The 13,472-nt window shown below is 45.2% G+C and overlaps 1 protein-coding gene across 3 annotated transcripts in view; it reads left to right on the forward strand.

The window, feature by feature from the left end:
- Positions 1 to 780: 780 nt before the first annotated feature.
- Positions 781 to 13,472, forward strand: part of LOC129714728 (integrin alpha-7-like) — a 124,103-nt gene continuing 111,411 nt past the window's right edge. The window contains exon 1 of one of the 3 annotated variants that reach the window (XM_055664523.1): positions 781 to 2,754. In XM_055664523.1, coding sequence (XP_055520498.1) covers positions 2,594 to 2,754 — 161 coding nt within the window. In that variant the 5' untranslated portion in view covers positions 781 to 2,593. The remainder of the gene's footprint in view (positions 2,755 to 13,472) is intronic. The other 2 variants (XM_055664522.1, XM_055664521.1) reach the window with 2 other exon arrangements.

Consider the following 13,472-nt stretch of genomic DNA (forward strand, 5'->3'; position numbering starts at 1 on the left):
CCCGCTGAGTTACTCCAGCACTCTGAAATGTCACCTATCCATGTTCTCCACAGATGCTGCCTGACCCGCTGAGTTACTCCAGCACTGTGTGAAACGTCACCTATCCATGTTCTCCACAGATGCTGCCTGACCCACTGAGTTATGGTGCAGCAGCATCTATGGAGCTAAGGAAATAGGCAACGTTTCGGGCCGAAATCCTTCTGGAAATAGGCAATGTTTCGGGCCGAAACCCTTTCGGGTTTCGACCCGAAACGTTGCCTATTTCCTTAGCTCCATAGATGCTGCCTGACCCGCTGAGTGACTCCAGCACTCTGTGAAACGTCACCTATCCATGTTCTCCACAGATGCTGCCTGACCCGCTGAGTTACTCCAGCACTCTGTGAAACGTCACCTATCCATGTTCTCCACAGATGCTGCCTGACCCGCTGAGTTACTCCAGCACTCTGTGAAACGTCACCTATCCATGTTCTCCACAGATGCTGCCTGACCCGCTGAGTTACTCCAGCACTCTGTGAAACGTCACCTATCCATGTTCTCCACAGATGCTGCCTGACCCACTGAGTTATGGTGCAGCAGCATCTATGGAGCTAAGGAAATAGGCAACGTTTCGGGCCGAAATCCTTCTGGAAATAGGCAACGTTTTGGGCCGAAACCCTTGCGGGTTTCGGCCTGAAACGTTGCCTATTTCCTTAGCTCCATAGATGCTGCCTGACCCGCTGAGTTACTCCAGCACTCTGTGAAACGTCACCTATCCATGTTCTCCACAGTTACTCCAGCACTCTGTGTTCTACCCACCATTACAGAATCTGCAGTTCATTGTGTGTTCCGTCTGTTCCCATTACCCTCTGACCTCCTGATTCTCAGTTGAGTTCCACTCAATGTCAAGCAATTGCCTTTATTTACAAGTAGTATTAGTTTTCGTAGTAGACTTTGTCAAATACCTTGTGGAAGTCTGTTAAAATAATATCCATAGCAGCGTCTATATCTACTTCAGTCAACAAAATCCAAATGGTCCAGATTCTAGCGTGAAAAAAGGGACACAGAGTGCTGGAGTAACTCAGCAGGTCTGGAGAAAAAGGATAGGTGACATTAGGGTTGGCCTTGGAGAAGGGCCCTGACTCAAAATATGACCTTTCCATGTTCCATATTGAGGGAGTGCAGTGTAGGTTCAACAGGTTAACTCCTGGGATGGCAGGACTGACGTGTGATGAAAGAATGGGTCGACTGGGCTTGTATTCGCTGGAATTTAGAAGGATGAGAGGGGATCTAATTTATGGAATTCCCTGCCACAGAGGGCAGTGGAGGCCAAGTCACTGGATGGATTTGAGAGAGAGTTAGATAGAACTCTAGGGGCTAGTGGAATCAAGGAATATGGGGAGAAGGCAGGCACGGGTTATTGATTGGGGACGATCAGCCATGATCACAATGAATGGCGGTGCTGGCTTGTGGCCTCCTCCTGCACCTATTTTCCATGTTTCTATGTTTCTAATAGCAACATATAAAAATTCTTAGAGGATTGGACAAAGTGATTTTCAGGACAAAGTCTGAAGAAGGGTTTCAGCCCGAAACGTTGCCTATTTCAATCGCTCCATAGATGCTGCTGCACCCGCTGAGTTTCTCCAGCATTTTTGTGTATCTTAGAGGATTGGACAGGGTAGATGCAGGAAAAATGTTCCCGATGTTTAAGAAGTCCAGAACCAGGGGCCACAGTTTAAGAACTGTAGGCCATTTAGGACTGAGATGCGGAAAAACGTTTTCACCTGGAGAGTTGTGAATCTGTGGAATTCTCTGCCATATAAGGCAGTGGAGGCCAATTCACTGGATGTTTTCAAGCGAGAGTTAGATTTAGCTCTTAGGGGCTAGTGGAATCGAGGGATGTGGGGAGAAAGCAGGAACGCGGTACTGATTTTGGCTGATCATATTGAATGATGGTTCTGGCTCGAAGGGCCGAATGGCCTCCTCCTGCACCTATTTTCTATGTTTCACTGTACCTCGGTACACGTGACAATAAACTCAACTAAAGACCAGAAACGACGCCTATCCTTTCCCTCCACAGTTGCCCCTGACCCGCTGAGCTCCTCCAATACTTTATAATTTGCTCAAGATTCCACCATCTGCAGTTCCTCATCTCGAGAAAAACGTTAAACGTGTTCTCAGAATCAACTTGTAGCAAATATAAATAATCCAAGTGTTTCCATTACACCAACTGTGCACCATCTCCAAAATAGCAATACCTCGAGGCTCCGCAGTCCTCCTTCAATTCCGCCCACTTGATTATAATTCGATAAAATTTGTCGCGCGTAATACTGCAGTTGGCGTTAATTTGTCAAGCATGTTTGTCCACGGGATTTCAAATCTAAAATAACCCAGTGAGGTGTGAAAGGGTTACTGTTAGCCTCGTCAGACTTCAGTGAGAGCCTGTGTATATGGAGAGGGAGGGAGTGTTTTACCACCACCACCAGCAGCAGCAGCATCAGTGGCAGCGGTACATCCCGTCTCCTGTATACACGAGGTCACACACCCTCCTCAACCAGTCAGTACCTCTCTGTCAAGCTGTGAAAGCGCTTCTCCTGCACCAGAGACATTTACAGCAATGACACCTCTGCTGCGCGTGTGTTGGCTACTCTTGGCAGCCCAGGGCTCGGCGTTTAATCTGGAGACAACTAACACGATCGCAAAGGAAGGAGAGCGAGGGAGTTTGTTTGGGTTTTCTGTGGCTTTACACAAACAGACCAGCCCGGACGCTCAGAGTTGGTGAGTTGAAAATCTATTTTGAATCTGTAACGCCGTTTCATCTGAGCTGATTGCAAAGACACGGAAAGTGCAAATGAATCTCAAGTGTGGTGAATTTTGTTACTCGGGGGTGAATGATAATGTTTACACAAGACACTTACGCAGATTAACGGAATAGAATATTTCTGAATGTATTTATCTCCGTGTCAATTTACTGTTAATTTATCTATTTGCGATTACCCTGAAGGCAGTGCTTGTACAATTGAACATGTCAGTAGCAACGATGTATCATTCACTCTTTCTGGGACGCCCGTTTGCAATGGCTTTTTTTTTTTAAAGCTTAAATATTGAAGCCGGCACTGGAGTGTTAAAAAGCAGCGATTTATTTCTCGCGTTGAAGCATGTGGGCCATTTCTGTGGAGAATGATATATGAACTAACTAACCCCAGTCCCTGCCTGTGTAACGGGCTTGCAAGGTGCGGTGGGTGGGAGTTGTTACACGTCAGTGACTAGTTCAAACTTGAAGGTTTGTATTGCAGACATCAACATTGCTCGCGACGTGATTTATTCTTTGCAGCCAGTGCAGAAATGAATGCCTTTCATACACGCTGTTAAATGAACAGCGAATTGTTTTGTGGAACTTAATAAAAGGTCGGTGGGCTATCTTCAACCTGCCTTAGCTCCTCCCAACGCAATCGTGTTTTATAAACTGGCTGCCTCAGTGGGAACCGCTCATGAATTATTTAAGAGCGCTTGACAAAATCTATTGCGGCCAGCAGAACTAATTGAGCAATGCCGGGACCAAGTTTGGTTTGATTTCAGGGCGATTGAACTGGGATTCAGGCGTGCACGAAATGTGTACAGTAGTTCACCTTAATCCCCATGTAAATACTCACATGCCACAGAGGGCTGACAATGTTAACCGTTACAGTCGGTGTTCTGGTACGCCCCCCCTTTGCTTGAGTCGGAAGATTCAAAGCCAGTCCCTGCCGAAATCGTGCGTAAAAAATCCATGCCCCTGGGTCCCATTGTGAAACACAATGTGCTGGAGGAACTCAGCGGGTCAGCCAGCATCTGTGGAGGGAAATTGACGGACAGGCGACACCGGGACCCTGACCTGAGTTCCTCCAGCACTTTGTGTTTCGCTCAAGGTTCCAGCATCTTCAGTTCCTTGTGTCCCTCTGTGGATTGCAGATGCTCACAATTTCTCGCAATCCTGACTGTTGCACCCGGTGGACTAGAGAGTGCCTATAGACTTTCTTCCTAACACTAGAATACTCGGGCAGGAATGAACCAGACCCTCAAGCCTACCCCTCCAGATATGCTGCCTGTCCCGCTGAGTTAACTCCAGCTTGTTGTGTCTACCTCCGCCATTCAATATGATCACTGCCGACCCGTGGTTCTCAGCTCCTTCACCCTGCCAGTTCCCTATAGCTTTCAATTCCAAGATCTTTGAGTGGCAGTGTGAGCTGCGATGAGGATGCCATGAGGCTGCAAGGTGACTTGGATAGGTTGGGTGAGTGGGCAGATGCATGGCAGATGCAGTATAATGTGGATAAATGTGAAGTTATCCACTTTGGTGGCATGAACAGGAAGGCAGAATGGTCTGAATGGTGTCAAATTAGGAAAGGGGGAGGTGCAACTAGACCTGGTACATCAGTCACTGAAAGTAAGCATGCAGGTACAGCAGGCAGTGAAGAAAGCCAATCATTGGCCATCATTGCGAGAGCATTTGAGTTTTGGAGCAAGGAGGTCCTACTGCAGTTGCACAGGACCCTGGTGCACCTGGAGTGTTGTGTGCAATTTTGGTCTCCTAATTTGAGGAAGGACATTATTGCTATTGAGGGAGTGCAGCGTAGGTTCGCGAGGTTAATCCCCAGGATGGCGGGACTGTCATATGATGAAAGAATGGGTCGCCTGGGCTTGTATTCACTGGAATTTAGAAGGATGAGAGGGAATCTTATAGAAACAAAACATTCTTATAGGATTGGACAGGCTAGATGTTGGAACAATATTCGGGGAGTCCAGAACCAGGGGTCACAGTTTAAGAATAATGGGTCGGCCATTTAGGACTGAGATGAGGAAAAACTTCTTCACCCAGAGAGTTGTGAATCTATGCAATTCTCTGCCACAGAAGGCAGTGGAGGCCAATTCACTGGATGTTTTCAAGCGAGAGTTAGATTTAGCTCTTGGGGCTAAAGGAATTAAGGGATATTGGGAAAAGCAGGAATTGGATGCTGAGTTTAGATGATCAGCCATGATCACATTGAATGGCGGTGCTGGCTCGAAGGGCCGAATGGCCTACTCCTGCACCTATTTTCTATGTTTCTATCTGTGGAGAAAAAGGATGGGTTAGGTTTCAGGTCAAGACATCTGAAGAGGGGTCTCAACCCGAAACGTCACCCATTCCTTCTCTCCAGAGATGCTGCCTGTCCCGCGGAGTTACTGCAGCATTTTGTGTCTATCCATGAGAGTGCGCTACTGTGTAGTGTCCCCAGGAACAAATTGGGGTCCAGGAGTGTGTACATTCATGCGTTGGGCCTACTAGTGAGTTGACGTGAAACATTAACACAGGATTCATAAGGCTGATTTTAGAAAAATAAATGATTGCCACACTGTAGGTGATCAATATTTTACTGCCGGCTGGAATTAGTGCTTATGGGGAAAATAGAATATGTGAGTTGGAGTTCCTATTTAAGTACGCTCTGAGAGGGAATATTTGTGGCTGCAATCTTTATTTGGGTAATGGAGGCTGTTTATTGAATCAATCTCAACATAAGGGCTTGGAGGCAAACAAAAATAAAACGCAATAAAATCAAGTAAATATTCACAAATAATTAGCAGGCGTCCTGTTTTAACTGCGCGCATCGGCTCCCAGCCATTCTTGTCGTCTGCTGGGGTGTTAATGAATAACTTTCAGGGCAAGTTAGGACTAGTGGCGTGAGCCCATGCAGAGAGAGGGTGGGATACTCCTGGACACAGCTCCAAGCGTGGGTGTGAGGGGGTTAACACTCACTTGCGCAAGTGTATTAATGTAGTCTAATAGCCCCCTCAACTATAAACATACCTATGACCCAACCGTGCCTTTAAATATGGCCAATTAATGGGGGTTCCTGCCCTTTTTTGGTAAAGCCGCATTCATTCTGTTAGGAGACGGCCAAGCGGAGTTATTTGAAGACTTTTGTTTATTTTTGACTGGCTCCAGGAGCACGTGTCATTCAATTTATTAACTCCCGTTAGAAACATGACAAAAATATCCCAGCGTCAAGTTTGTCAGCAGAGTGTCCAATTATACATTACTGATGAATGCAGGGTGTGTGTTCTGACTCACCTGTCCATCTGTAACTCTGGGTCTTTAGCTTCCTTCCCTTTTACCTTCCATTATCCTTTCTGTTTTTTAATCTGTTGCCAACCACTTCTCATTTCGCCTTCCGAAGATAGGAATGGATAGGAAAGGTTTAGAGGGATATGGGCCAAACGCAGGCAGGTGTCACAGTCGCTGCCTCAAAAAGGCTGGCAGTATCATCAAAGACCCCACACCATCTTCAGAATAGATACTTCCCCACAGAAGGTACAGGAGCCTGAAGACTGCTGCAACAACCAGGTTCAGGAATAGCTACTTCCCCACAGCCATCAGGCTATTAAACCAGGCTCGGACAAAACTCTGATTATTAATAACCCATTTCCTGTTATTTGCACTTTATCAGTTTATTTATTCATGTGTGTGTGTATATATTTATATCATGGTATATGGACACACTGATCTGTTTTGTAGTAAATGCCTACTATGTTCTGTGTGCTGAAGCAAAGCAAGAATTTCATTGTCCTATATAGGGACACATGACAATAAACTCACTTGAACTGGAACTTGAACTTGAGGTGCGACTAGTGTAGATGGGGCAACTTTGTCAGCTTGGACATTGAGCTGAAAGGCCTGTTTCCACGCTGCGTGACTCCATAACTCTAGAAGATGAGGCAGAGAAGATAATAGAATGATTTGACGATGAGGGCACCACAAAGCAGCCCAAACCTTGCCCTCATGGTCCATAGTCAGAGGGAAACAGTGTTTTATTTAGTCCCTACCCCATTTCCTGGGGTCAATATTTGCTCCTTCAATTCTGCTCTTATGCCAACTGCTTCATTCCCTTTGATGTGTTATTCCTTTTAGCTGTCGTTGATCTTTTTTGTACAATTCTTCACTGAGTGGTATTTTGTTTGTGCTGTCGATTTGTGAAATGCTGCATAAACAAGGTGGAACTTAAATCCAATTCTTCTGACTCAATGGCCCCCTTTTAAAAATTTATTTCTGGACACACAGATTATTTTCTTGGCTGGGGTCTCCCAATGCTGGCTTGAAAGAAGAGCAGTTTATTTCTGTGCATTCTATATAGATCAGCTGGATTGATTATCCAGTTCCCTGGATCTTTCCCGATGGACATTCCCTTGGGATTGTGTGAGAAGGAGCAGCTAGTCTTTAATTCTCTCTCTTTTATAAGACAGCGTTCGAAGGGCTACTTCAAACATCTGTGCCTGGATAATGTGACCATCCCAGGGGTCCCGTTGAGAGACACCTACCGTATCCCAACGGGGAATTAGTTAAGGGATAGATTGCAGAAACCATCGTGCTGCATTCGGGGCTGTGCGCAGCATAGTTTGTAGGGTGACACATTCAATAAGCAGTCCATTTTTCAACGATTCATTGGAACTCTTAACAGCTGCTCACAACATTGCAGTATCAACATCACCACTCTGAAATAAATCACTTGCCTGGGGTGGACCGGGGCTGTAAAAGTTGAAAATGCTTTTGTCAACACCGTGGTTTTCTTTTTGGCTTGACAAGGAATGACTAAAGCAGAGCAGGTGGTTTGAAGTGGTGGCCTTGTATAAAGACGTTGTAGTGAGTGTGTGGACCTGATGGTTTCGGGCAGCTGACCCAATCATGTGGGCACTTGTGGAAAGCAACATCATAACAGCTTGGTTTGTATCTTGCCTGTAAGCAAAGAAAAACGACGTGATTGGTCACCAATGTATCATACAGTATTTCTGCTAGGGGTGGGGGGGTGAGGAGGTGTGATGGTGGGGATGTTGTATTCCCAGTCCACATCTGAACTCCATTGAGCTACTAAGTTCATAGGTTCCCTATGACTATAGGAACATAATTAGGGTCCATCAGGTCTACTACACCATTCAATCATGGCTGATTTATCTTTCCCTCTCAACCTCATTCTCCTGCTTTCTCCCCGTAAACCGTGTACTAGAACACCTTCGCTCAGTCCGCCTGGACCTACCTGATCTCCCGGATGTCAAACACTTTAATTCTCCTTCCCTTTCCCGCACAGACCTTACTGTCCGAGGCCTCCTCCATTGTAGAATCGCAAATTGGAGGAACAGCATCTCATATTTTGCTTGGGCAGCTTAAAGCCCAGTAGTATGAATATTGATTTCTCTCACTTCAAGTAACCCCTGCATTCCCTCTCTCTCCATCCCCTCCCCACCCAAGTCGCACCAGCTTCTAGTTCTCACCCAGCAAACACCGACAATGGCCTGTTTTATCATCATGACTTTTTTGCATATTTTTCATTCATTGTTCTTTATCTCTCTACATCATCGTCTATATCTCTTGTTTCCCTTTTTGTTTCCCTTTCAGTCTGAAGAAGGGTCTCAACCCGAAACATCACCCATTCCTTCTCTCTAGAGAGGCTGCCTATCCCGCTGAGTTACTCCAGCATTTGTGCCTATAATTGATAGGGTGATACAGGTGCCCCACCCCACCTCTCTTTCCCAGCTTCCTCGCCCCTAATCCTATCAGTATGAAAAAGGGTCCTGACCCAAAACATTGCATGTCCATTCCCTCCACAGATGCTGCCTGACCTGCTGAGTTCCTCCAGCATTTTATGCTTTGCTCAAGATTCCAGCATCTGCAGTTCCTTGTGTGTATCTCTGAATTTTATTGAAGTTTGGAATCTGGTGGAACTCTTTACATTGACTAATGGGGCAATCCTTAAAAAACATAGCTCATATTACAATTAATTCTCCATGTACATTATATTGCTTCCATAATAGGGCATCTGTTCATCATTTCATATGATACAGCACAGAAAGAGGCCGCTGTGCCTAACATGCCCATGCCAATACTTTAACATTGCTCTCTAATCACTGAAAAATGATCTCTCATTCACCACACTCACTCACTTGCTGTGGCACTGCAAATGTTCCCTTTTAAGTGTACACATGATTCCGTCTTTGGAAGTTACAATTCAATTAGCTTTATTTACTCTTTCAGGCAGTGCACTTCATGCCATGACAACTTGTGGCATGAATCCTTTTTGGCCCCCACCTCTGGTTCTTCTGTATTTATCTTAAACAAACCTTCTTGCCAATGGAAACAGCTATTCTTATTTACCCTGTCAAAAACCTTTGACAGTTTTGGCCATCAGGATTAAATCTCCCCTCAACTGTCAGTTTAAGAAGAACCATTATAGCCGTTTTAGGCTCTCTCCATAACTGAAGTCCCTTATCAACAGTCTACACCCTTAACCTTCCCAAACTGTAATGCCTTGAATTACTTGCAGGGTCTAATCAGTTTTATAAAGGTTGAGCACAGCTTCCTTGCTTGTACATTTATCAAAAAAATCCATCTATGCATTTATATCTCAGTCCAATGAATCATAATGCTGTCGCGTTTAATTTAGCGATCTAATTGTAAAACCAGAGACCACTCCCTCTTCGACGATTCAATACGAGACTGGTTACATTTTAGGCACTGCTAGCAGATCAGACCTCTTAATAGTGCAAGGAGCTCTTGCAGCTTCTTATCATCTTTACATGATCTTGCTGTAAAGTCTCAACTACCTCCTCTGGCAGGTCGTTCCATGCACCTACCAAATGTAGCCGTGCATCTTATACGATACAATATGATACGATAGAACTTTATTTATCCCAGGAGGGAAATTAATTTGCCAATCATTATACTAGTTATACTAGTTACACTAGTTCGACAACCTAGCCAACTCAACAAAACTATCAAGAGTCAAGAATCGGAGTGTGAAGTGGTTAAATAAACAAGGCTGACGAATCGCAAGCAAAATTAAATACATTAATGGATTGATATGTATTGAAACATTGTTAGATTGGAAAAATCCAGCCCAAAACCTGGGGAGTGGCTTCTGAACTATTGACCTAGAGAATACATTATAAGCAGAAAGATAATTAATTTAAAATTAAGAACACAAGAAAACATTGCATTTGATTCAGGAGCTGCTGAGCTGGTCATTTTGTGTGTCAGAGCATGTCTGTCAATAGCAATTTCCAATTTCAGATGATTGGAGTGTGCCCTGAATTCATAAAGGGACACTGCAGGTTACAGGCCCCTGGAGTGTGCAATTTTCATTAAGTGAATGAAAGTCTTAGATCCCAAACTAATTTCTTATATGCCCATGTAATTTGCCCTTTCTGTTTGTGGAACTAAAAGCCGAGTCATTATTTATCGCGGTGTGTGGGATGCCGAGAGTGGGGAGGGCAGTTGCAATGGAAGGATAGAGTGTGGGTGTCGATGTGCTGGTTCAGAATTTTAAATGAAACACGCAGGTGAAATTCTTCACTTGATCCAGCTGAGTTTCCAGTGGGATGTGAATGCACAAGATCTTCTCTCACATCATTTAGTTACAAATGTGGGTTTAAATTACCGTTCAAAGACATCTAGCCATGAATGAATCAAAGCAGAACTGCCAGTCACCTTTTATCACCTTGTAAAGTCATACATTCATACAGCATGGAAACAGGCCCTTCGGCCCAACTTGCCCATGCCAACTAACATGCCCTATCTACACTAATCACACCTGCCTGCGTTTGGCCCATATCCCTCTAAATCTATCCTAACCTGTCCTGGACATGTACCTGTCTAAATGTTTCTTAAATGTTATGATAGTACCAGCCTCAACTACCTCCTCTGGCAGTCGTTCCAAACACGCACCACCCTTTGTGTGAAAAAGTTACCCCTCAGGTTCTTGTTAAATCTTCCCCCCCTCACCTTCAACCCGTGTCCTCTGGTTCTCGATTCCCCTACTCTGGGTAAAAGCCTCTGCATTTACCCACTGTATTCCTCCCTGTGTAGGAAGGAACTGCAAATACTGGTTTAAACCAAAGATTGACACGAAAAGCTGGAGTAACTCAGCGGGACAGGCAGCATCTCTGGAGAGAAGGAATGGGTGACGTTTCAGGTCGAGACCATTTTCACTCCTCCCATGATTTGGTATACCCATATGATCACCCCTCATCCTCCTGCTGAACCTCTCCCTATTGCTCAGAAAGCTATTCCCCACAGACGTTCTCACAATGAGACCTCCCTCTGCATTGTTGCACAGTGCTGGCAGCTGTTGGGTATCCTGCTGAGAGAGGAAAGCTCAGCCACTCTTCCTGTTCCTGATGACTGTCCAGAAACAATAGCTGAGGGAGGGATTACGATAAGTGAACATATTACAGTTATTCGTTAACTTCAATTCAATTCAATTCAATTCAACTTTAATGTCATCGCACAAATACAAGTATCAGTACAACGAAATGCAGTTTTGCGTCAGTCCGTAGTAGTTGTACATAAAGAGAAAAAAAACAAGAAAAAAATAGAAAGAGAGAAGATACAGAATAATCAGGAAATACAGAATGATTAAGCAAAGGGGGGGGACGGAGGGACCAGAGAAATCTATCGTCGGGACTCCGAGTTCAGCAGTGTGATTGTGTTGTTATAGAAGCTTTTCCTCATCCTGCTGGTACGTGACCTGAGGCTCCTGTACCGCCTCCCTGATGGGAGGAGGGCAAACAGTCCAAGGTTGGGGTGTGAGGGGTCTTTGATGATCTTCCCAGCCCGTCTCAGACACCGTTTTCGGTGGAGGGCATCCATGGCAGGGAGCGGGGCACCGATGATGTGCTGCGCGGTTTTCACCACCCGTTGTAGTGCCTTCCTGTCCGCAGCAGTGCAGCTGCTGTACCATACCGTGAAGCAGGTGGTCAGGATACTCTCTATGGTACAGCGGTAAAAGTTGGTTTACTTATTTATTTACTTATTACATATAACTTTCACTCATTACTTAAGTGATCGTCAAACAGCTTTCCAGCATTGTTTAACAAGGAACTGCAGATGCTGGTTAAATCGAAGGTAGACACAAAATGCTGGAGAAACTGGAGAGAAGGGATTGGTGACGTTTCGGGTCGAGACCCTTCTTCAGATTGATGTCAGGGGAGGGGGTAGGACAAAGAAAGAAAGTGGGGGGAGACAGTGGGAGGACTGGGAAGGGGGAGGGGAAGGAGAGGAGAGAGAGAGAGACAGAGAGCAAGGGCTATCTGAAGTTAGAGAAGTCAATGTTCATACTACCCAAGCGAAATATGAGGTTTTCCAGCAATGTCTATGCATGTGAAGAGTTACTGATCGATTGGGGTTCAGAAAGGCAGGTGCACCTGTGGAAGTGTTAGTGCAGTGGTTCTTAACCTTTTTGGCCCCACGACAGATGGCACAATGGGCTAAGCGTTCGGCTGGCGACCGGAAGGTAGCCGATTCGAATCCCGCTTGGAGTGCATACTGTCGTTGTGTCCTTGGGGCAAGACACTTCGCCCACCTTTGCCTGTGTGTAAAATGTAATGTAATTATGTGAAGCACTTTGGGGTCAATGCAAGTTGACTAAAAATGTGCTATATAAATAAGATTATTATATTATCATACATTCTTGGTCAGTACAGTGACCCCCAAAATAAAAATTGATAAAAAACCAGCCCGATTTATTAAAACATGTCTGCCAATGCTCAGTCAATGGGTTGGCTGAAAATGCTTCACAGCCATCAGGCGATCAAAACGATGACGAATGCTCGACAGGCAGCACCTCATGTCAGCGTTGATCACAAGCCTTTTGCGTGCCTTCGTTTTCAGAGTTACCATGGTTGTGAATCCAGCCTCACAGCGATAGTTGAGGGGGACTGGACCAATAGAGTCAGGGCCCTCTTCGAAAGAACAGGGCAGTCCTTCACTTTTAGCCAAAAACGTGGCGAGCTCTTGATCCATTAAGTCACTCTTGAGCTGCGCATCTTTACCAATTCGGTAAAATTCAACCTTCACAGTCACGTCAGTATCGCTGATGGCACCGTCTTCAATGAAAAAGGCCATCACGAGAGCGGTCGTCCAGTCCGGGGGAGTAACGTTCAATGGCTTCACTAATTTGCTAGAAGGTGGTTGGAGATCTCCTCATGGAAGTGGCATTCATCTGGCGTAGCATCCAGGAGAGTCGTCATCTCAGGGAAGATAGTCGTGTCACCGTCCTGGACTTTTCTCTGATAAAGATGAATCTTCCTCCTGAACGCTGCCACTTTGTCACGAGCCGTGCGTAGCATCGGGAGGTTTCCTTGAAGTGACAGGCTCAAGGAATTCACCTCGGCGAAGAAGTCTGCGGAGGTTTGTGGCCCCGACCACGAGTGAACAAAGGAGGAGGACTGGCTGAACTTTGTTGCCTTCCACTACAGTGAAGAATGTTGCGTTGGATGTTTGTGTTAAGTTTTATTGAGTATTGTGTGTTCTTTTTAAGTGTATCGCTTAAAAAATATATTTTTTAAAAGCTGCAACAGTGATACTGATGTGTCACTTTTGTGGGTACAATCTTCTTGATAGCATTGTGTTTTTCCTTCTTATTTCCTTCCTTTCCTTCTCCAACCTTCCCAATAGGCCCCACACACAGTCAACCTCCAGGTGAACTTTGCCA

Source organism: Leucoraja erinacea, chromosome 40, assembly GCF_028641065.1.
Source record: "Leucoraja erinacea ecotype New England chromosome 40, Leri_hhj_1, whole genome shotgun sequence".
NCBI lineage: Eukaryota > Metazoa > Chordata > Chondrichthyes > Rajiformes > Rajidae > Leucoraja > Leucoraja erinaceus.